A 21,906-nucleotide genomic window follows, 5' to 3' on the forward strand; every position below is an offset into this window, starting at 1 on the left:
CGTCTTTCTGCTGCTGACACACTTGATTTATTTGCTTGACTTAATGGAAGTTTCGATATTTAGATCCATCCTGCAATAAAAGGAAGTTCAACATTACAAAGGTCAAGGCCACACGGTTCCAACTACCACAGGAAAAATGCGTGGGCTCCTGTTACGGGTTTTAACCCATCTGTTTATTCCTTCAAGGAAATCTACAGAGAGTTCGGGTTTTAAAAGGAGAGTAAGTGGGGATGGGCCTTCGTATAAACAGACTGCAAAAATACTTGTGAGGACAAGATTAAAAAGAGTATTTGCGGTAAGGAAGAGCATCACTGTGATAATCTGCAAGAACATTTGTTATTTACAACTACTTTACTAGCCACTGGCTTTAGAGAAGTGAACTTTTAATGGAAATGCCACTAGTAACAACTTAGGGAAGAATTTAAACAACCAACTGGTTACAAACAGCAAACTTGCTGGTCTTTTCTGACAGGAACCAGGACATCTGGCTAATGTAGCTTAAAGTTAACTGATCATTTTATCTCTATAAAACACAAACACAGGTTTTGCATATACAAAGCCAGCCTGCCTTTTAAACAGCTCCCCTACCACCTCAGTTTCATTACAGTTGTGATAGTTGTGTATAAATCAATTCCAACAATGTGCACGTTTGTACATGGAAGACTGTGTCCAACAGCCCAGGAGAGACTTCTCGGTTGTTTGGTTTACACTGAGGTATAGTACATAGGTCATGAAAGAGAATTACAATTTATGATCCTTCTGGGTTGGATTTGAAGATTCTGTGTGTTTGATCTTACAGACTTTGACTTTTAGATTAAATGTATTGTATTTTAATGCCAGGAATGAATCAGCCCAGATAAATTCAAGTCTCTAAGTCAGCATAAAAGTTTAAACAGATAGGTAAGTTGTAAAATAATCACATTCATTCAGTTAAATATTAGCCAATAAGATAGGGAAAAAAGTTATGATGTTGGAAACTACCACCATTGCAATACAAAACTACAGGTAAAAAGCTGTGGCACTTTTATCAATCACAGATATCATAGAATCATAGAATGGTTTGGGTTGGAAAAGACCTTAAGATCATCCAGGTCCAACCCCCTGCCATCAACAGGGACTCCCCACCCCAGACCATGCCACCCAAGGCTCTGTCCAACCTGGCCTTGAACACTGCCAGGGATGGAGCATTCACCACTTCTCTGGGCAACCCATTCCAGTGCCTCACCACCCTCACAGTAAAGAACTTCTTCCTTATATCTAACCTGAACTTCCCCTGTTTCAGTTTGAACCCTATCACTGCAATAGGGCCCAGTGTGCATTTTTGTATGAAGTATTTTGAAAACTAATAACTGAAGGTTGCAGTGCAGATGGCATCCTGCCCACAGGGAAAATGCCAAGACAGAATTCTCTACAATGGGTACTCCAAAGCCAGCTACTGGAATAAGCATGATCAAAAGCCTGAACACAAACTGAACTTCAAAGCAAAAACCTCAAACCCCAAAGTCTGAGGCACCACAGCACTGAGTATTTGAAATCAGCAAATGCTTTTGAACCAAAGTCTGCTTTTACCTGACACTGGTTTTGGAGGCAGGGTATTAATACTCTGCCACCTCACAGCAGAGCTGTGAACATTAATGTATTCACACTTCAGCGTTCAGACTTAAACACTTGCATGTGTAGCAAGAAAGAAACAGGGTTAGACAGCACAAGAGTAAACTGTCCAGTGAAAGCAATGCTAGGCAAACACCATTAATGAGGCAAGCGGTATCCCCGGATATCTTCAGTAGCAATGGGTTGGTTTGTCAGAGCACACTGCACTGTGTGTCTGCTCTCAGTGGGGTGGTTATTTTACACACAGTTGGTGTGTAAATGGTTATGCAAGCGGGGTGGTTATTTTACACACAATCTAACTATAAATGTACACTTCTGGGTTTGTGATTACAGCAGTTAAATCTTTGGTCTTAGTGTGTAAATCACCCCCCTTCCTCCCTGCCACACTGCTGATGGAGAACAGTTTGGGTAACATGCCATTTTAGAAGTGGTTCCTTTGATGCACCCAGGCTGGAAAAAGGAAGCCAACCTTAATTTAATGGAAAAAGAGGAACTTTAAGTCCTTCCCTCAGAACCATGCCCAGTTTCTGGTAGGAAACACAGCAGAGGAAGCATACAGATATGACTGTATCCATGCAACCTACAATTCAGGCCACTGAGTTTGCTGTCACTGCGCAACTCCTTTAAGCAGTTCAGAACCCTCACAATGCAGAACTTCTCTCTTTGCTTTCTCCTCCTTATCCTGCCCTATTTTTTGAAAGCAATCCACGTGGCCATCAGCTAAATGGATGAATTCTATAACTGCTGCCCCTCATTTCATAAGCTCAGACACATTCTGTTTGAGTTTAGTGAAAACTGAGACTGACGTTCCCCACATTCCAGAGACAATGGAGGAAACAACTTACTCCTGCAAGAGTGGAACTGGCATGGAAATCTGTACCACCTTTTATTCCTGCTGGTTACAGACACATCATTGATTTATCATTTTCAATAACTTGAGCTCATGGTAGAGTGAAGCAATTATAAACATTAGTCTCAGCTTTAACCATCATATTATACCCTCCCGTTGCCCTAAACTAACTCATGTGCTGTGAAAGAACATGACACTGTCATCAGAAGGCCAGTAATAACTGCTGTTATCACTGACCTCTACCACCAAATAAACAGGTAGCAGTTTGCAGGTAGCATGCCAGCTTCCCTATGCCCCTGTGCTTCCATGAGTTTAAACCGCAGGAAGTTCTTCCTGTTACAACGTTCTGTAAGCAATTTTGGATTTCTCTATGGATTTCATCGGTTTTTCTGTAAAAGTACTTTGGAAAAGAATCCCACCAGTGAGGCTGCTTGTAAGCCTTGGCCTGTTATTTGTAGGAAGAAGCTCTGCAAAAAGTCTTAGAAGCTGGAGTATACTTGGAAATTCAAGACACAAATACTAGTTCAACAATTTCTCCGGCAAAGTGCCTTTTGCACTTTGATGGCACTACTTTTTTGCACAACTACTGCTGGCAGTGGCTGGGAGCCTTAATTACATAGGAAAAAAGGTAATGCAACTTTCGTGTCATTTCTGAAGATAGAGGCTTATGAGATCACACTGCTTTAGTTGTCCTTCCCCCAGCTTTTGAACCAGTGGGGCCACTCCAGTCACGTCAGACAGCAAAAGAAGATGCCTTACACATACCACACTGCACCCAGTTTTAGGAATATACATGACTAGGTAGAGAAGAGGAATTTTGAATGGTTCCATGAAAGAAATAGTGTGAAAACCCCAACATTTAGTACAGATTACAGTATCCATATGGGAGCCTTACACAAATGAACAGTGACTCAAGCGTCATCTTCTACTATCCCTGCTATTCTGCTATTCCTTAATAAACACAGTGTCTTTCCTCCACAGGATTAGATGTAGTTTTTGCATACTGAGGTGTTAAGTCTATAAAGAATCCAAGTATGTAACTGCACAGACTACCACTATTTTGTTATACCTTCCAAAACCAAGCCAGAACCATTTTTAAAGAGTATGAATTTTAATACATGTACAGGTCTTCTAGAAAATGAATGTTTGCTGATGATACTGTTGCCTGACCATGTTGCTAAGAAACAAAACCTCTGGTACTAACGTGTTTTATAATTCAACAAGATTGTTATCACACCATTGTGTACTGAGGGTTTAAAGTCCAAGAAACCTGATGTATGGGACCAGACTCCTCCTTTAGAAATGACTCCTGACTCTGGACTATTCTCCAGGCAAACAATCCATGTTTTATATATTTTCACATAAATATATAGCTGCTACCTGCTGAGTAGCAACTACTGGTAGTAGGAGCTACAAATAGCAGATAGCAAGTATAACTATTTTAAGCCACAATATATTGCTTTAGTTACTGCAAGTAGTCATAAAGTAAAAAGTACACCTACAACTCACTTAGATCCAGCAGCTAATCTGTTTTGCTTCAAATACCTTGCCCAAAGTGAAATTTGTTAACTGAAAATAGTATAAGCTACCACCTAATAGCAAAGTGCTTTGTGTCATGAAGCTTCTATACTCAATTATCTTCTGATTAGAAGATCTATGGTATGCCATATGGCAAAATTAGAATTCTCAATTTTGACTGCGCTGAAAATGAGTTTGCCAACATTAAATCCTTATCTTTACAAGCAAAAGCAGCTTTACAAGAAGTCACAGCCACAATCCTATGTCGGTTTTGCTGACACCAGCCACCAAGCATTTTAAAAGAAAAATCAACATATTAATTCTGTACCTTCCAAAACATGAGCCCAGGAAGTTCCACTGTCAAACCAGATGTCTAGGACATCCTGTCCCTTGACATAATCCAAAACATCATTACCACCAGCCTGTTGGAAAAACAACTATTAAAATAATGCAAATAGAATACCCCTTAGCATCAATGCTTTTTGAATATAGACATAAAGTAGCCTGTAGATCTGTACAGGCTCTGCCATCAACTTTGTGAGTGAACACAAAATAACTTGGGTAATTTTTCACAATAGCTTTTAGATATTTACTGATGAAAACCCAAACCAGAACAAGGAAAAGTACAGTCTGTGTGCTTGCTTAAGAACACAGCTGTTAAAGGAACAGTAAAAAGTTAGGAAGAACTAAATTAAAATTCTCATCTGTTTCAATGACAAAGACCAAATATATATTTGGGCTCATAACCTGGTTAGTTAGGGTGTTACTTTACCCATGAACGAAAAGGAGGAGGAGGGAGATTTCTGCCCTGAATTAATGGCACAAATCTGACTGTGTGGCTTTTGCCATATTCGGATCTCAGTTTCTGAATACTCCTCTCTCCCAGGATACCTTCTCGTGAAGGTCTAAGATTGAAAAAGGGGGATGGGAATGTATAAAGGTTTTATATCATTTCCCACCACTGAACTCTTTCAAGCACCTTCTGTATTTGAAGTCAAAAATTTACCTTCGCTACAGCCTCTTTTGGTAGCAGCTGTTCAATAGGAAGGGTCCACCATGCATCTGTTCCTTGCTGCTCCACGATTTTGATGACATTTGTGACAGTTTCACTGGGTTAGAAAGAAAAAAGGGGTTTAGTAATTAATCAGTTAATTGTACCTCAGTATCTCAGATCTAAGTGGTGACATAAACTGATAAAGACATCAAGCTGTTTAAACCTGTGATTTTCCAGCTTCTAATCCAGACAGGACTCCACAGAGCTTTCTGCCTGTATAGGAAGATTTCCTACTTTTGTCTTCCAAGATGATTGGGGTTGAGTAAAACCCAGACATACAGAAACCCACATGCATTCCAAACAGCTTTTTCTGCAAATAGTCAATAACTGGGCACTCGGGAAGAGATGCCAGCAGCTTGAAAACTTCTAGAATCCATTTCATCTGGTGTTTCTTGACCTTGAATTTAAAAAGAAACCAAATAACTATTTTCCACCCAAAATATCTGCTCCTTTTGACAACAGGCTTTTATTCTCCGCTGCATAAAAAGACACTGAGAACTCACATGGAAATGCAGAGTGAGAAATGGCAGCATTTTGAACACCACACATGTGCATTAGACGTCTGGTTGCCTCAATTCCCCCTCTTGAGCAACATATTTTTTAAATGGTAAGAAATTGATAAACATATTAATCCCAGTAATGTGGCAAGCTTTACGCAGTAGAGGAGTGATGCAAAACACCATTCAACATACACTCTGAAGGCAACAGACGAGTTCATAAGCTACAGCAGTTCTGTGCACTATTTAGGAGACATTCAATTGTTGTCCCCAGTAGGAAAGGCTATGAAAACTGATTTTTAATATCATTTAATATCATTTAATTAGACAAGACATGAATTAAAACAGCTTAAAAACCAAAGCAAGCCTCACACACTTTGCCTTGCCTTTACTAAAGAGATGATTTTTAAGATACCTTCTGTATTCAACAGCAAATCATCATGACCTGCTGACTTCAAACTAAACCCACTGCGTTACCCAAGCCACCAGAGATTTATTTTTAACTCAAGAAATGAAGATTTAATCGATTAACTAACTTCTTGACACAGTATTGCAAGAGGGAAAGATGTAAAATAATGATCTGGCATTGTTATCTTGAAAACACAGCACGAAGATGGTCTTGGTCTTGTACAAATTCAGCACAGTATTTTTACTACACTGCTACTAAGGTGAGCTACATCACTATAACATTTAGTGGACTCCTATACACAGAGTTCAAGCATGACAACCTATGTTCTCCAAGAAAATGCAGAACAAATTGTTACTTAATCATATGACATGAGGTACAACAGTAAGAAGAAAATGCAGTTTTGCTCTTGGTTGTGGGAATAAAATTGCAATGACAGACCAACAGTTTTGTATTAATCAATCCATCATAGAATCATAGAATAGTTAGGGTTGGAAAGGACCTTAAGATCATGAAGTTCCAACTCCCCTGCCATGGGCAGGGACACCTCGCTCTAAACCGTATTACCCAAGGCCTCGTCCAACCTGGCCTTGAACATTGCCAGGGATGGAGCATTCACAACCTCCCTGGGCAACCTATTCGAGTGCCTATTTTTCAAAGTAAATTCCTGCAGAACATACCAGTAGGTTTTCTGGAGAGAAAACCCACTAACTAGTAAGGCTCACAAAGTGACAGTCAGCCAGATTAACTCCACCAGTCTTACCCTTTCAGATTAGAATGGGTATCACTCACCTTCCATTTTAATGATGACAGGACACAATTTATGTCTTTGTAATAGAACTGCTAACACTTGGTAAAACAACATTGAGGAGCTCCAACTCCGAGTAGTGTCTTTCCCTTTCAGTAATATTTGCACAGAGGCCTATTTGCCTTCACTTCCAGTTGTGAAATGTTACTTCCCCAAGACAAAAGCAAACAACAACTCCAGTCCTGACAGATTCCTGGCAGATAGTATCAGTATCCCTTATGCCTTGTCTCCTTCAGCCTAAACCTTCACATTCAGAAAGCATTCAGGAAAAAACAAATCACATAAGCCAAGAAGTTTGTTCACCTCAGTACAGACTGAATTAGTCTCTCTTGCAGGGTCAGTACCCTCCACTGAAAAGGCTGGCTTTACATCCAAACCTTCGGTCTTGACACAGACCATGGCACCTGAGAACAGGCTAGAAAAAGCAATACACAACATCATTTTCACTCCTTGCCAACAGAAAGCTCCACCTTTGATTCTTCTCAAATACACTACCTATGTATTTTTAAAGACAACGATGGATAACTAGTTGTTTTCAAGTATTTCAAGAGCTCTCTCCACAGTGTTAATGCCTTCTTGTTACTGGGCAATCCTTACTCACAGAATTCACCAGCAGAAGACAGGGTAGCTAAATTAAAAAGAGGATGATTCACCCCAGAACATGCTTATTACCACATAAAAGGTTAATACATGTTGAATGACTCATGGAAGAAGTAACTCAGTGCTCAGCTAATAGATCTGGTATCAAATTAGAGCCAGAATTTTTTTTCTAATCATGAATCATACCCATAACCAGTATAGAAAAGCCACTAGCATGCTCCATAAAGCAAGTAGAAAACTTAAACAGGAACTAAGCTTGTCTTCCACATCGCAAATAACTTCAGTGAAGGGCCATAAACTGATGCTGAATTAATTTTCAACCTATACATCTTTGAAGGTTTCAACATGTATTTGTGGGGATTTTTAGAAGGTGATAAATGCAGCCACAGACCAAAACTAAGAGCTACCTGGGACAACATGTATGAATATGCTCTTAACAAACAATGCTTTCCAGCAATTGTCTGGCTTCAGTTTGATCACAGCAGAAATCTCAGTTTGGCAGATGTTCTAAGCTATAAGTAAAGTGCTGATGGTTTTCTGACTCTGCAACTGTTAATTGTGATGACACCTTTCCTCAGTTGAAGGTATAACTGTTAAGATTAGGCCTATCATACAAATATTTGGAGAAATTAATAAGGAGAGAGCACCTGAAACACTGTGTTAGTGCTAACTGTATTGCCTGTAGTGAGAATAAACTGTTCTCCTTGCCACTGGAGGTAAGGGGGAGGGACAAGAAGGAAAGAAACCTTACTATCAATCTCCCTTGCGAAACCATCATAAAATGACTGCCTTCATTTACAGTAAGTATTGTCAATGCCACACAGCAGTTGCCTACCATTGTAGATACACCATTACTACAAAAGATGCTATAGGTAGAGCTTTTACCAAGTGTATTGCTACTCAATGCATAGGCTTATATTGCTAATTTAGGAAGGGCAGAATAATTTTAAAGACACATTTCTGTGACACGTGAACTAACAGGTATGATTATGCCACAGATACAAGTTTTCAGACAGATAAGGTCAGTTCTGTGTTATCAGTTACTGATAGAAAGCCCAAGCATTTTACCACTTTTAGTTTTTCCATTATATTCACTTTCCCTACAGAATACAAGTGACCTGGTCTAATGTGAGGCAGCCCTGCCCATGACAGGGGTTTGGAACTGGATAATCGTAAGGTCCTTTCCAACCCTAACTATTCTATGATTAACAAGCAAGTATTTTATGAGATAGCTAGAACCAAAGATTTCCAGGATACCATTTCAACAAATACTTTTTCCTCCAACAGTCTGAAAAGCCCCACTCCTCTAATCCATTCCCAGTATCCTTATGATTAATTATCACTGCAAGAGAGAGAAGTGACTCTACTTAAGGTATCTGTATTGGAAGAGAGATTTTGGCGAAGTACTTTACTGTAAGGTGCAAGTGAAAAGCCACCTTTCTCAAATAGCTACTCATTACTTTATAATCTGCAGGCTTCAACGTGAGCATGACAATTCACCGAGTTAGCAATAAAACCCCATTGTAAAACTTTGCCCTGTATTCATGCACTATCTAAAGAACTCGCATTACGTGTCACTCGCTACGTTTTAGCACTGAACCCCCCCCCGGCAATTCATGCTACCACGACACCAGCCAATCACTCTGAAGAATGATATTGATTATGCTGAACACTTATTTAATGTGTTAACAGAAATTAGGCAGCACAAGATACAGTCAGGAGGAGAAGAATACAGGGCCTGGTGTTCTCTCAACCTCTTCGAACAACAGAAAAGATGGCAAGTTGTTATCTTTTTTACATGAGCACTGATACTGTAGCAGTAAGTATTTAGGTTATGGTAAGTTGCTATTGCTTACAAGTGTCTTGATACTTTCAACAGTAAATTAGAGAGCAGTACAGATCTACTTCAAAACAGGCTGGGGTTTTCTTCATCAGAAATTTAAGTTACTTGTTAATCCAAGTCACAGAGAAGGGGACAAATGTCTGCAGGCATTAGAATAATCTTTGTAACAGTACTTACTATTACCAATATCTGAAAAGTGAATTTGCAAAGAAGTTACTGCATAGGGTTGGATTAAAGTACATATCTCATATTTATTGCCTGGTCTGAGCTACTACAGGCAATACAAATCTCTTGGTTTACTTTTGGAGCTCTTTCCTCTTCCATGAGCTACTGAATTTCCTAAATCAATTTATTTTCTCTTGAAATCTATTAAATTTTGAAAGTTGACAAACAGCATCAGCATTTATTTGTGCATATATTCTAGTTAAAGGGTTTCTTCCTCCACTCATGTGGAACAATCGCGGAATTTTACTTCCGTATTCTTCCTAAAAGGGGCAATAATGAAAAAAATTGTTCTTTCTTTTCTCTTTCTCTTATATGGGGTTTTGCTATTTAATAATCATTCTTTAACTCCTGATGGCAGTATGATGTGGCAAACCCTACACTAAGAATTTAATCATCAGTATTAATTTTCTAACTATAGACAACTGTGTCGAACAACTGAATGGCTTTTAGGGCTGTGGCGGGCCACAGCAGCAAACAGGAAGACTCAGAGAACTTGTTGCATGCAAGATTCCATATAGCTCTTTGCTTTCAAGTTACAAACATAGGATTGTTGGTGTGGGAAAAATACTCTGTTGAACATGAACAACCTGACGAGAAGCCTTCTGCCACCTTTTGCATGACGAATTCAGGGGAACTCACAGAGGGAAACACAGCGGTTTATTTTAGGGACTCTTGGTTATCTTTATTAAAGTCTTTTTTACAGGTGATATGCAAACAGCATCATTCAAGATCGACCTTTGGTGCTCTCATATGTAACAGCAACTCCATGTGGACTACACTGACTTCCAGTGGAGATGCTGTTACTTTTGATAGTCACTGGAAAACTCCAGAGCAGCTGCTACTGGAAGCCCATTTATCCAAAATTCCAGATAAGAAAACAGGTTTTGAAATTTATTTACTGTTGTTTTCATTATATTAATTGTAACCACAATCTGAATATGAAAATTCTTAAGTGAAATAAGTCAGCAACCTCTTGTGATGTGTTTTCCAAAATGCTTAACGTAAATGCAACAAGATACTTCATCTTAGGTGCTTATTTCAATAAGAACTGGTGTCCAGGAAAATGACCTATGAATTGACAGACTGCTTTCTAAATTTGCCTGTCATTTCTATAGGCCAATATTCTGTGCACTTTTCCCACTCTGGTCACAGAAGTCTGCTGCCGCTAACTTTAAATATTTAATGTGTTTTACACTTTGCTTTGACAATTTCACCTCTGCTGTAAAACAGGTTACAAGTAAAGAGCACAGACTACAAATGAGCATGAGAAGCTGTGGGTCAAATGAAATAAATCAACTTTTCAAGCGTATTGGATATGTCTCTTTTTTCCTAAATGTCTCTTTTTTCCCCCCAGATCAACTCTAACCAAACATGCCATAATGTTGCTCTGCTCATTCACCTACATGCGTGACCACTAGTCCAATACCTACAGACAAAGGTCAACTTGTTACACCACTGCAGAGTTTATCACATCAAAATGCCCCAACTGCCATATCATACAACTCCAGCAGTAACCTCACACAGCTCAAGCACTTACAAAAGACATGCTTTTCAATACAGATCACTGGCTTTCAAGGTAATTTTACTACAACCTAAACGAATTCCCATGCATCCCTCCTTTCAAATGCTTTCTGATCCCACTGGGTCAGCTCCCCTGAGTTCTGAAGGAGCTATTGCTTCAGTGCCCTTCACATTTGACTACCAACTGTTAAGCTGGTTTTCATTACAGTCTAATTTTGTTGTTAAACTATATATTTAACAATCTTAAGCAAGCACAAGTAAGTACAAACTTAAGAGTAGTCGTAAGTACACTTAAGCCTGTTCTGCAAATAGACTACAATAAGTATTCCTCAGAAATTGTGACTTTTAAAAATGTAAGCATATGCTTACTTTTTAATACGGTAACAATTTTGGTGAGTAAAATGGTTTTTACACCCCACAGAGCCTCCATCCATTTATTTTATGAGGTGTGTCAGTATTATTCAGGAACTATAAGCAGCTACAGTTATTGTGGTCTTTTCTCACAGTTATTGCCTACTGTGAGAGAGTCAAAGTACACATCTGTGCACCTACACACCCAGTCGCACTAGGTGAAGCTAAGGACTAACTGCTTGAAGTCCATTCCCTGCTATCCACACCCTAAGCCTCACCTACTACTATACCTGTGTGCTCAGTCCAGCCTCTGGAAAAGAGGCTGGACTCTGCGCAGTATATTTATTCAACACCAGAATAAAACCCCTAAGAGTTCTGTAACACTACTTAAGTTCATCTCCAGCTATGCAATCGTATTATCCATAATGAATTTGCATGAGTGGGTGTAAGGTTAACATGTATGAAACAGAGTTACAGCAGCATATCTCAAGACAGAAAACAAAGTGGAAGTCCACAATACTACTTTTATGAAATAATCTCTTAGAGGATATTCACAATTGATAACCTCTGTTCCCCAAATGGATAAAAGCAGAACTCTATTACTCCTTAAAAGACAGAAAAGGTTTATATTTGGCTGAGTTTTCTTGTTTTAAAGCATAGCTTGGATTTCTTCTACATTACATTGTCCGGAATTTCTTAAATGCAAGTTTACAGTACCTGGATGCTATTAGCCAGAAGATGGCTGCATAAGGCTAGCATCTGAAGCTTTAGACGTACCAAATCATGTAGCTAAAAGTCAGTTACTTACATTTATTGAGGCTAGCTTTCAAAAACACCCGAGTTTTATTTTGAAACAAAGTGCAGTTACTTATTCTGCAACAGATCTGGCTATTCCTCTTCAGATACATTATTGCCACTTACTCAACTGCTATTTTGACAAAACACCTGTTCAACTTACAACCGCAGTTGCAATCCACTCCAACTACAACTTGCATTTTACTCCTTGCTTAAACGTAAATGATGATGATTACTAACAGCTCACTTAACTTGAAGATGAGGGATGAAAACACAGCAATAATTATCAAGGAGACTTTACAGGTAACATAGGTATCTAAGTAAATTGATCCCCATTACTTACATGCAAGTCACCTTCAGCAATGAGGTTTTGATTGTTTTAATTTATAGCTGAATCAGTTCTGCATATAAACAGTTACAAGTAAAAGCACAGATTTATACTTGAACAGTTAGAAGTTTTATATTGTGTAACTGCAGCACAACAGACACTGCTCATTCTTTCATTTTTCAGTATATAAAGCTAGGCAAATACCTGTTTATCAAGCATTCTCCTGTATTCTTCTGATAAAAAACAGGAATTGGGACACCCCAAGATCTTTGTCGTGATATACACCAAAACGTCCTTCTGTCCAGCATTTCAAGCATTCTGTTCACTGCAGATGTGGGAATAACTTTCACTTTTTTCAGCACTTCCTATAAAGCAGACAGTGAATTGAGCATGCTGCAGCATTCACACAATGTTAATATTACCAGTAAATAAAGGTACAGGTCTACATTCCCACTCCCAGCACTGATTAACATGTTTCGGGCAACTGTCACATTTACTTCATTTACTTCCCTGCATCTTACTATTCAGTAACAAACTCTGAACACAGTATATACTGTACATTTCCCTTTGTCCTGTTATCTACTTTGAACCCTAACATGACACACACCATCTGTATTACAGAGTGAGGGCTACCACTCAGTCCCAACCCTCAAGAACCACATTATCCTTCATGGAATACAATACCTCATGCTCTAATTAGAATGAAATCACTATTACCCAAAGCAGCCTGACGTGTTGGTCTGAGTTTTCTGTGGGGATATACATCATTTCAAAGAGCACTGCACATTTAAAAAATTATGAAGTTATTTAAAACAGGACTGTGCCAAAATCAGTGGGGGAGCAAAGATGTCTGCTCACACAGATAAAGGTATCAAATCAACACAAATCAACAAAGGTAATTTTAATAGTGATAAAACTGTCTCTTCTGATTTAATTCCTTGAAACATTCTATTTTTAAAAATATTGTTTGGGAAAAAAACCACAGCAGCTCTAAGAAATATGCATATCTCCTGTAAGTACAGTGAACAAATATGTCAGTCAATGTATTCATCCTGGATTATATTAATATTGAGAACAAAACCCAAAAAGATTCATCACTTCTACAAGTAATTAATACTTTTCAACTACTGTTTGTAAACCCTAGAGAGGAATACATTCTGGAGTGAGCTATAGCAAGATTGATTTTTTGATTCCAAATAGCATCAGCCATCTTCAAATGTCCCATAAGAAAGCAAAATTACACACTTGTGCTGCAGCCTTCACACTTGCTGTGTTTACAAACCACTGCTTGCTGGCACGAATAATCATTGGTTTTTTAGTCCTCCAGTCATATGGGTAACTGTGCACATATTTCTCCTCTTTCAACAAACTCCCAGCTGCCTGAAGCATCTGAATGACTGAGAGAAACAATGAGGCAGGATTAACGATCTAATATGGACATACCACTTCTGTTAACTTCAATTTGTTTCTTTCCATGATCAATACAGAGTAAGAAGTGCAGATACCTCATCCATATTCAAGCTGTGTCCAGTTTATATGAACACACAGACGTAACAGGCACAAATGTAACAGACAGCTAAACATATAGTACTCACCGGCTTCATTCCCTTCCCCAAGGACACTCTTGTTTCGAAGTTCAGGACCCGCAGCTTCAGTGAAAAACCCCCCTTCATCCACAAAGCACTCCTAAAAATATGTTAATCATGTCAATAAAATACCTGGTGGCAATTTACAACCTTTTTCTGGTATTCAAAAGTGAGTTGAGTGTTCTGCTGAGCAGCTACTTTTCTGATTAATATCAAAATATGTTATATTTAAATACACTTTAGTGAACTGCAATTTAGTAATCTACCAGGCAAGTGACTTATAAGTGGCAGAAGAAATGAGCATCATTACATTTGCAGATATACTACACCTGTCTTACATCAAGTCACTGGTTAGTATTTCAATGGCTTTTCAAATTAACAGTGAAAAACAAAAACCCCCAAGAAAAGCCCTACCCCTGAAAAAACCCCGACCAGAAACGTGAGTCTACTCAGGGTTTGGAACATCAAGAGCCACCTCTTTAAAGAGGTAAAAGAGAAAAAGAATACCCTACATCTTCATTTCCACCAAACAGAAACTGATCATGCATGACTGAACTGGATTTATGTACGTGTACCATTCTTTTTCAGCAAAGCTTGTTCTAATGACCTAAATAACTGATGATTTACTGGTCTGCAAAATACAGCTTTAAAAGCCAATTCTGAGTTCTAAGATACAGTATCTGGGAACTGCTGTCTGTGTTATCCTTTAAAAACCAAAAACAGAGAGAGAAATCAGATTGTATTCTTCCACTTCCCTGTAAGCTTTAATTACTAGATGGGTGAAAAAATTTATCCTTTTATTCTGATAGACGCTTTTATTAAGGTTACTCATGCATTCCCGCAGGCCATTAGTGATGCTCACACTTATGTGAATGCTTTTAAACATTTTACATACAAATTACAACAATCAATTTAGGGGAACATGATCAAACACTTGCAGGAAACCTAGAGCAAAAGCTGAAAAATGAAGTACCGTGGGCAGCTGATGGTGGGAAGCTACACTGTAGTCTTCCATACCATGAGCTGGGGCTGTATGAACTAATCCTGTTCCTTTTGCCATTGTCACATGATTTGCAGGTAACAGAGGGGAGACTCTGCCAGGAATCATGGGATGAACACAAGAACCATCGACCAAATCTACACCTGAGGGTGAAAAAACAAAACAAACAGAAGAGGAAATAGCATTCAGCTTCTTTTATCAGACAGAAATGGGACAACTGATCAGCAAGTGTATGCATGTGGTACTTTTCAGATATACTACTACTTCATCTCATTTGTGGGTCCCAATCCAAATACTTTCAAATTCTCCGCATTGTTAAGCTTGCACAAAGGCTTTTTTGCCTTTGAAGAAAAGCTTTTCTTCTACCTTAGGCAACGGTATTTCACCAATAGCGACACTCCACCAAGTGACACTCCACATTCCCATTCCCTGAGGACCACTATCTTAGTGTTCCCCAGACACAGATCCCAGTAATGATTTAGCAGGCTAAAAACTTTGAATTTGGGAACTATTCCCAGTTCTGCCACTAAGTATTATCATTAACAATTACTATAAATTCTCTAAATTACATACAAACAGACTACAGGAAAAATAAAGACTGTGCAATTTAAGGCTTTAACCTTACTGAATAAATCTTAGTATCAAAGCTTTGCTGAAAGTCAAGAACCACATAGAAATGCTTCATAAGACACAATGGGTTTCACTGACCATTTTCTTCTTACAAATAACACGTTTAGGAACCGCTGACAGACAGTTCAGTACACTAGTACAGGAAGGTAACAAATATAATGAATTACTGAATATATGGGAAGAGAAAAAAGAATAGGTTCTAATATGAAGGTTTTTTTCAAGAGACTCCAACTCTATACATTATCTGCAAATTACATGATTCAAAAAGGTCGAACCCATGACAAGAACTCCAGCTAATTTTAGCATGTAAAAGCAAGTTTATTAAGCAAAGAAAGAGCCTCTTTCACCTCTGAAACAGAATGTGTTGCATACCATCAAAAACCTGAAAAGTCATACAGATTTCTCACCTCCTTTAGATACACGTACTTCCACCAGTGAATCACTGATAAAGGCGAATGAATAAAGTTCACAAATGACACATTAAATCCCAACTTATGACAATGAATCATAATAGAGATATGAATAGACAAAAGCCTGTCTATTAAGAAACACCATTAGGCATTTCGTCAGGATGCAAACTTAACTGCTTTAGTTTGTCCATAAGTACAACAGACACCTACGATAGCTTGATGGTCTTCATGGTTATATTGAATGTTTAAGGCACCTCTTGGCAATGAAAAACTCAAACAGTAATTTCAGTAGTTTTCATAGAATTTAGTCATCAGTCAGTATACCTATAATTAGCTCCTTGCTCTCATCAGCAATGGATGAGAAAACCAGAAAAAAGTGCATTCACTGTAATTAAGATTTTGCTGGCAAACAGACTTCTACTCTGTTTTCCACATGTGAATCTAGATCTTAAACAGTATTTTGAAACTTATGGATGAAAATTTGAGCTACAATATGCCAACAGTGAATCTGACAGACTGCTACTCCTCTTTGTATTATTTCACCGAAGCACATTCTCAAGATAGAAGAAACTTAATAATACATCAAAACTGAAGCAGTTTTCAGACACCTACATACAGATTTCTAAGCAATTTCAGATTAACAATATTAAAACCTACCTTTACATGTTGACACAACCTCAAACTGAGTGTCCAAAACAGCAGCTGTAGATTCAACTCTATCTGCAGCTAAAATGAAGTATTCACCAGTAGTTGTACACTTCACAATTGAGTATCTACAATGCAAATATGTATTTGTAATACTCGGTAATTACAAACACCATAAAGCTACAAGTTGTCTAAACACTCCATTTCTCTAAAAGACACCAAAACGTTTTGAGATCTACATGTCAAATTCACCCGTAAACCTCAAAAGAATTTCAAGATAATGTTAACAACAGGAAAAAGAGTTAACTTAAAAGAAAAAAAATAAGGTATAACTAACATATTAAGAGTAATACAGAACAAAGTTTGTAGCTGTGTCACAAAAAAAACCCCCACAAAATAACAACCAACCACACCAAAAGGATGCCTTAAATAAAAGGTAATGTAGTCCAGAACGTTTTAACTTCACTGATACTGATAAGGACTGACACAGATCACTGAACCAAGTTAAAGTCACATACGCTGCATCTGGCATGTAACAAACTGCTTGATTGGCTGGCACAGTCCAGGGTTGTGTGGTCCAGATTAGCACACTAGCAGGGGATGATCCATCTACAGATGTAAATTAGAAGTACTTTACTTAAAATTATAACAAAACCAAAAGCTATCGCTCCTAAAATCTATACAGAAGTCATACCTAGCACAGAAGCCAGTTTTGGTGGTGACTTTAACAGGGGAAATTTCATATACACAGAACGACTGACGTGCTGCTCATTGTATTCCAGCTCTGCTTCGGCCAAGGCTGTTCTGGGTAGAGATCAAACATCAGTTAGCACACTTAAACATGAAAAGCTATTGATATCTTTGCTAAAATTTTGAAGACAAAATAGTTAAGTCAATGCTTACCTTGTTGAAGGAGACCAGAACACAGGCTTGTAGTCCTGATAAATGAACCCCTGGAGAGGAAAGGGGGGAAGAAATTAAATTAGGATAATCAAAACTCATGATAAATCAAACCAGACTTCAACAAAAGCTCAGCATACCTTATCATACATTTTATAGAAGATTCTCAGCTGGTTTGCTTCATACTTTGGATCAAACGTACGGTAGCAGTTAGCCCAATCTGCCATTACACCCCAGCGAATGAAGGCAGATTTCTGTTTCTCAATTGCTCTCTCTGCAAATTCTCTGGCTGAAAGGAATAGTTCCATTAAGCATGTGGTTTACCCCACCAAGGTAAGTGGGTACATTTGGTACATTTTTATACAATTGGTACATTTACCAATGTAATACCACTTAATTATGCTATTGACCTTTTATAGAAAAGACTCAGCTGAAAATATTTAAACCATGCACTAACTACTGATGTGTATTACATAGATTATTATGGCTCAAAAAAATATGCATTTCAGAGAAGTAGTTACATAAACTGCAAACAGCAAAAAGATTCAGAAATGGCACTTTTTGATTTATATGGGGACATAAAACAAATGTTTCTAGAATAAAAACTTTATTTTTAAGTAAGGGGGGGGGGGGATAGGTATATTTAGTTAGGAAGAACAATTTCTCAAAATGCCTTCTCAAATAATGTACAATAAGAGTAAAAATTAACCACTTCTGTTGATGCTGAGCCAAATATTTCAGAACAACATGCACCTGAAAATAAGTTAAGCTGATTTCATTGCCACAAGCTAAAGCAGTTTAAATTGCTCATTACAAATAGCTTTGCAGCTGAATGTTGATGTCTCAATATACATGGTATTTAAAATTATTTCTTCCAAACAGTTTCCATATAATGCAGACGAACCTCCTCTGAAAGGATCACTCTTATAGTTCTGTAATATTGTTACAAACACAGTAAACAAATACATTCCTACTTAAAGTACTGAGCCAACCTGTCCTGATGAAGCCTGATTTTTAAATGCATCTTTTTAGCTCCTAATCAAATCCAGTCTTCAAAAACCAAAAGGATCTTAATCTGATAAACACCAGTTTCATGTCACTACACAGTTAAGCAAGGCAGAAATCCAAAACCTCTGCCTTCCTTTTGGGGTTTTTTAAACCGATGGTCAACAGTATGTACATTGATTACAGCAGTGAATTAAGCCTATGTTCAATTATCTCGTTTCATAAGATTACACTGTATTCAGTCTGCTTGGCAAATCACAGTATCACAGTAAATACATAGTAATCCCAGAAAATGTCACCAATAGCTTATAGAAAAGCCTCCAGGAAAGTATAAAAGCTACGTATGAAGCATAAAATACGAAGTATGAGTAAGATGTATAAATACTTAAGCCAACTACTTCTATAAAGATATGACAAAGAGTAGTTTACCTTTCTGTCGAATTTCCATTGGTGAAAGATTTTCAGATCCTTTGACTTCTGACAACGCCTTCAACTCAATTGGCGATCCATGGCAATCCCATCCTGGCACATAATGTACTTTATAACCTCTCATCATGTAGAAACGATTAGTGATGTCTTTCAAAATCTGAAAGGACACAAGAGTTTGTTATCTCTTTGGCTCCCCCACGTGGAATAGCTACACTATTAGGATCCTCCTGCTAAACAAAAAACCCACCCAAAAATACAAAAGGCTGCATGTCCTGGTTTCAACTGAAATAGAGTTGATTTTCTTTCTAGTAGCTGGTGCAGTGCTGTGTTTTGGCTTTAGTCTGAGAACAACGGTGCCAACACACGGATGTTTTAGTTGTTGCTCAGTAGTGCTTACACCAGTGAAGGACTTTTCAGTCTCTCATGCTCTGTCAGTGAGGAGGGGCACAAGAAGCCAGGAGGAAGCAGAGACAGGACACCTGACCCAAACTAGGCAAAAGGGTATTCCATACCACAGCACGTCATGCCCAGTATAGAAACTGTAAGGAGTCAGCCAGGAGACACCGATCACTGCTCACATCAGACTGGGTGTTGAACAGTTGTATTGTGCACTACTTATTTGTTGTTTTTTTTCCCTTTTTTTCCCCTCTCTATCTGTTATTTCTCTTTTCATTATTAGCATTATATTGCACCCTATTTTAATTATTAATTTATTCTTATCTCAACCTATGAGTTTTAACCTTTTTTCCAATTCTCTTCCCATCCCACTGGCAGCATGGTGCTGAACTGCTAGCTGGGGTTAAACTACAATGCTGCAGCATAAATTTGCAATTAAGACTGTGCATTTGTGATTTTTCTTGCCCACCATTTTGTATTTTGGCAGAACCTCAGAGGACCCCTGATGAAGGGAATTTACATTCAGTATTGATGAAAGATGCAGATTAAAAACCTGCAAGACCTGAAGTGAACAAATCCTACTTGTCCTCATTTTTTAAACACTGAGCTGCATTTACAGAGTTGGCCTAGTGCATATTACTGCAGTCCAAGTTCTGACACTAGTAGTACAAGCTGCGGGTCACATTTTAAGTCCTTCCCACTTTGCAGTGTATGCAGTACAGATACTCTCAGGACTGAATCTAAACATATCCAAAAATATTTAGGAGTAATATTTCAAAGCTGAAATCTGTATTTTAAAAGCCACCAAAACTTAGTTATTGTGGTTCCACTGAGGATAGCAAGATAAAATAAATTCAGTGGAACAAATCTACAAAGTACTTAGAGGAAAAAAGAATAGCTCAACCATGCCTTACAGTAACATTATTACATACACACATATAGAAATACACATTCACCCATGTGCCTACGTGCTATACGTTCCATACACAAACTGTGGATTTAATACTGACTAGGAATGAATTACAGACCAGTCTGTTTCTAAAGAGATGTCCTCTTTTGACTGAAATATCCAGCCTCATAAATGAACACTTGGAATATAGGTACATGTTCTCTTATGGTATCTGTATCACCATGGCATCATATGGTATCTACATAACCATTCATTTGCTTTTGAAAAGCTCCGTCTACAAGAATACCAAAGACTTAGAAGTGTTACTGATTTAAGTAGGAATGGAGAACACACAGCACATTATAAGACATGTTTACCACTTCAAAGCAGTACAGTGTGAACAAATAAATAGTTACTTTATTTAACGCATGGCCAACATGCGGGTCTCCGTTGGCATAAGGTGGTCCATCATGCAGACAGAATTCCTGCTTCGTTTTCCTTTGCCTTTGCCATGAATACAGTTCTGAAAAACCACATTGCTGTAGAGACAACAAGAAAACATCTAAATCATCACTCCCTGAATTTTGGCTAGATGGTAAAACATGTAATAAAAGCAAACAAACAAACATGGAGAGTTCACTTTTCTAACTCTGTAGCAGAAGACATTATTAGCTTAGAAGTATTAAAAAGCTCAAGACAGGCATAACACTAAGCCTAACATTATTATTCTGGCTCTCCACAACCAAGAGGGTCATTACCCTTCCTCCAAACAAAACAGCAGCAAACCAGAGCATACCCACCTGTACATCATAGACTGGTTTGGGTTGGCAAAGACCTTAAGGCTCATCCAGTTCCAGCCACCTCTGATGGGCAGGGACACCTTCCACTAGACCAGGTTGCTCCAAGGCCTATTCATCCTGACCTTGACTGCCACCAGGGATGGGGCGGCCACAGCTTCTCTGGGCACCCTGTGCCAGCGCCTCAGCACCCTCACAGGGAAGAACTTCTGCTTAATGTTTACTCCAAATCTACCCTGTCAGGTTGAAACTATTCCCCCTTGCCTATGCCACTATAGGCCCTTGTAAAAAGTCCCTCTAGATTTCTTGTTGGCCTTCTTTAGATACTGGAAGCTGCTCTAAGGTCTCCTCAGGGCCTTTTCTCCAAACTGAAAAATCCCAACTCTTCTAACCTGTATTCACAGAAGAGGTGCTGCTAACTTTTGTTGTCCTTCTGTGGACTCGCTCCAACAGCTCCACATCCCTCTTGTGCTGTTGGTCCAGGGCTGGAGCACAACTGCGGGTGGGGGGATCTACCGAGAGCACAGTAAGGGGGCAGAATCCCCTCCCTCGACCTGCTGCTCATGCTGCCTGTGATGCAGCCCAGCACACGGTTGATTTCTGGGATACAAGCACACACTTCTGGCTCCTGTTGAGCTCTCATCAACCAACGCCCCAAGTCCTTCTGCTCTCGATACAGTCTTCGTCCAGCCTGTACTTGTGCTTGTACATAAACAACTGAAGTCCTTCAACATACTCTGACAGCCGACTGCAGACGGCCTGGGCCTCACGTTAGGCAGCCCACACCTTAATGGCAGCAAAGCCGGACCCGT

The 21,906-nt window shown here is 38.7% G+C and overlaps 1 protein-coding gene across 1 annotated transcript in view; it reads right to left on the minus strand.

Annotated features, from left to right (window-relative positions):
- IARS2 (isoleucyl-tRNA synthetase 2, mitochondrial) overlaps positions 1 to 21,906 on the minus strand; it is a 29,724-nt gene that overhangs the window by 7,446 nt on the left and 372 nt on the right. Inside the window, exons 2-14 of the mRNA XM_061365364.1 lie at positions 20,714 to 20,836; positions 19,013 to 19,169; positions 17,719 to 17,867; positions 17,582 to 17,631; positions 17,373 to 17,482; positions 17,197 to 17,287; positions 16,691 to 16,806; positions 14,967 to 15,136; positions 14,003 to 14,093; positions 13,653 to 13,804; positions 12,612 to 12,772; positions 4,986 to 5,088; positions 4,308 to 4,401 (exon numbers count right to left, since the gene is read on the minus strand). Of these exons, the coding sequence (XP_061221348.1) occupies positions 4,308 to 4,401; positions 4,986 to 5,088; positions 12,612 to 12,772; positions 13,653 to 13,804; positions 14,003 to 14,093; positions 14,967 to 15,136; positions 16,691 to 16,806; positions 17,197 to 17,287; positions 17,373 to 17,482; positions 17,582 to 17,631; positions 17,719 to 17,867; positions 19,013 to 19,169; positions 20,714 to 20,836 (1,567 nt within the window). The remainder of the gene's footprint in view (positions 1 to 4,307; positions 4,402 to 4,985; positions 5,089 to 12,611; positions 12,773 to 13,652; positions 13,805 to 14,002; positions 14,094 to 14,966; positions 15,137 to 16,690; positions 16,807 to 17,196; positions 17,288 to 17,372; positions 17,483 to 17,581; positions 17,632 to 17,718; positions 17,868 to 19,012; positions 19,170 to 20,713; positions 20,837 to 21,906) is intronic.

This window comes from Neopsephotus bourkii, unplaced genomic scaffold (assembly GCF_033783945.1).
Source record: "Neopsephotus bourkii isolate Nb327-2 ecotype Australia unplaced genomic scaffold, CSIRO-AGI_Nbou_v1 NB_114, whole genome shotgun sequence".
In the NCBI taxonomy this organism is placed as follows: Eukaryota; Metazoa; Chordata; class Aves; order Psittaciformes; family Psittacidae; genus Neopsephotus; species Neopsephotus bourkii.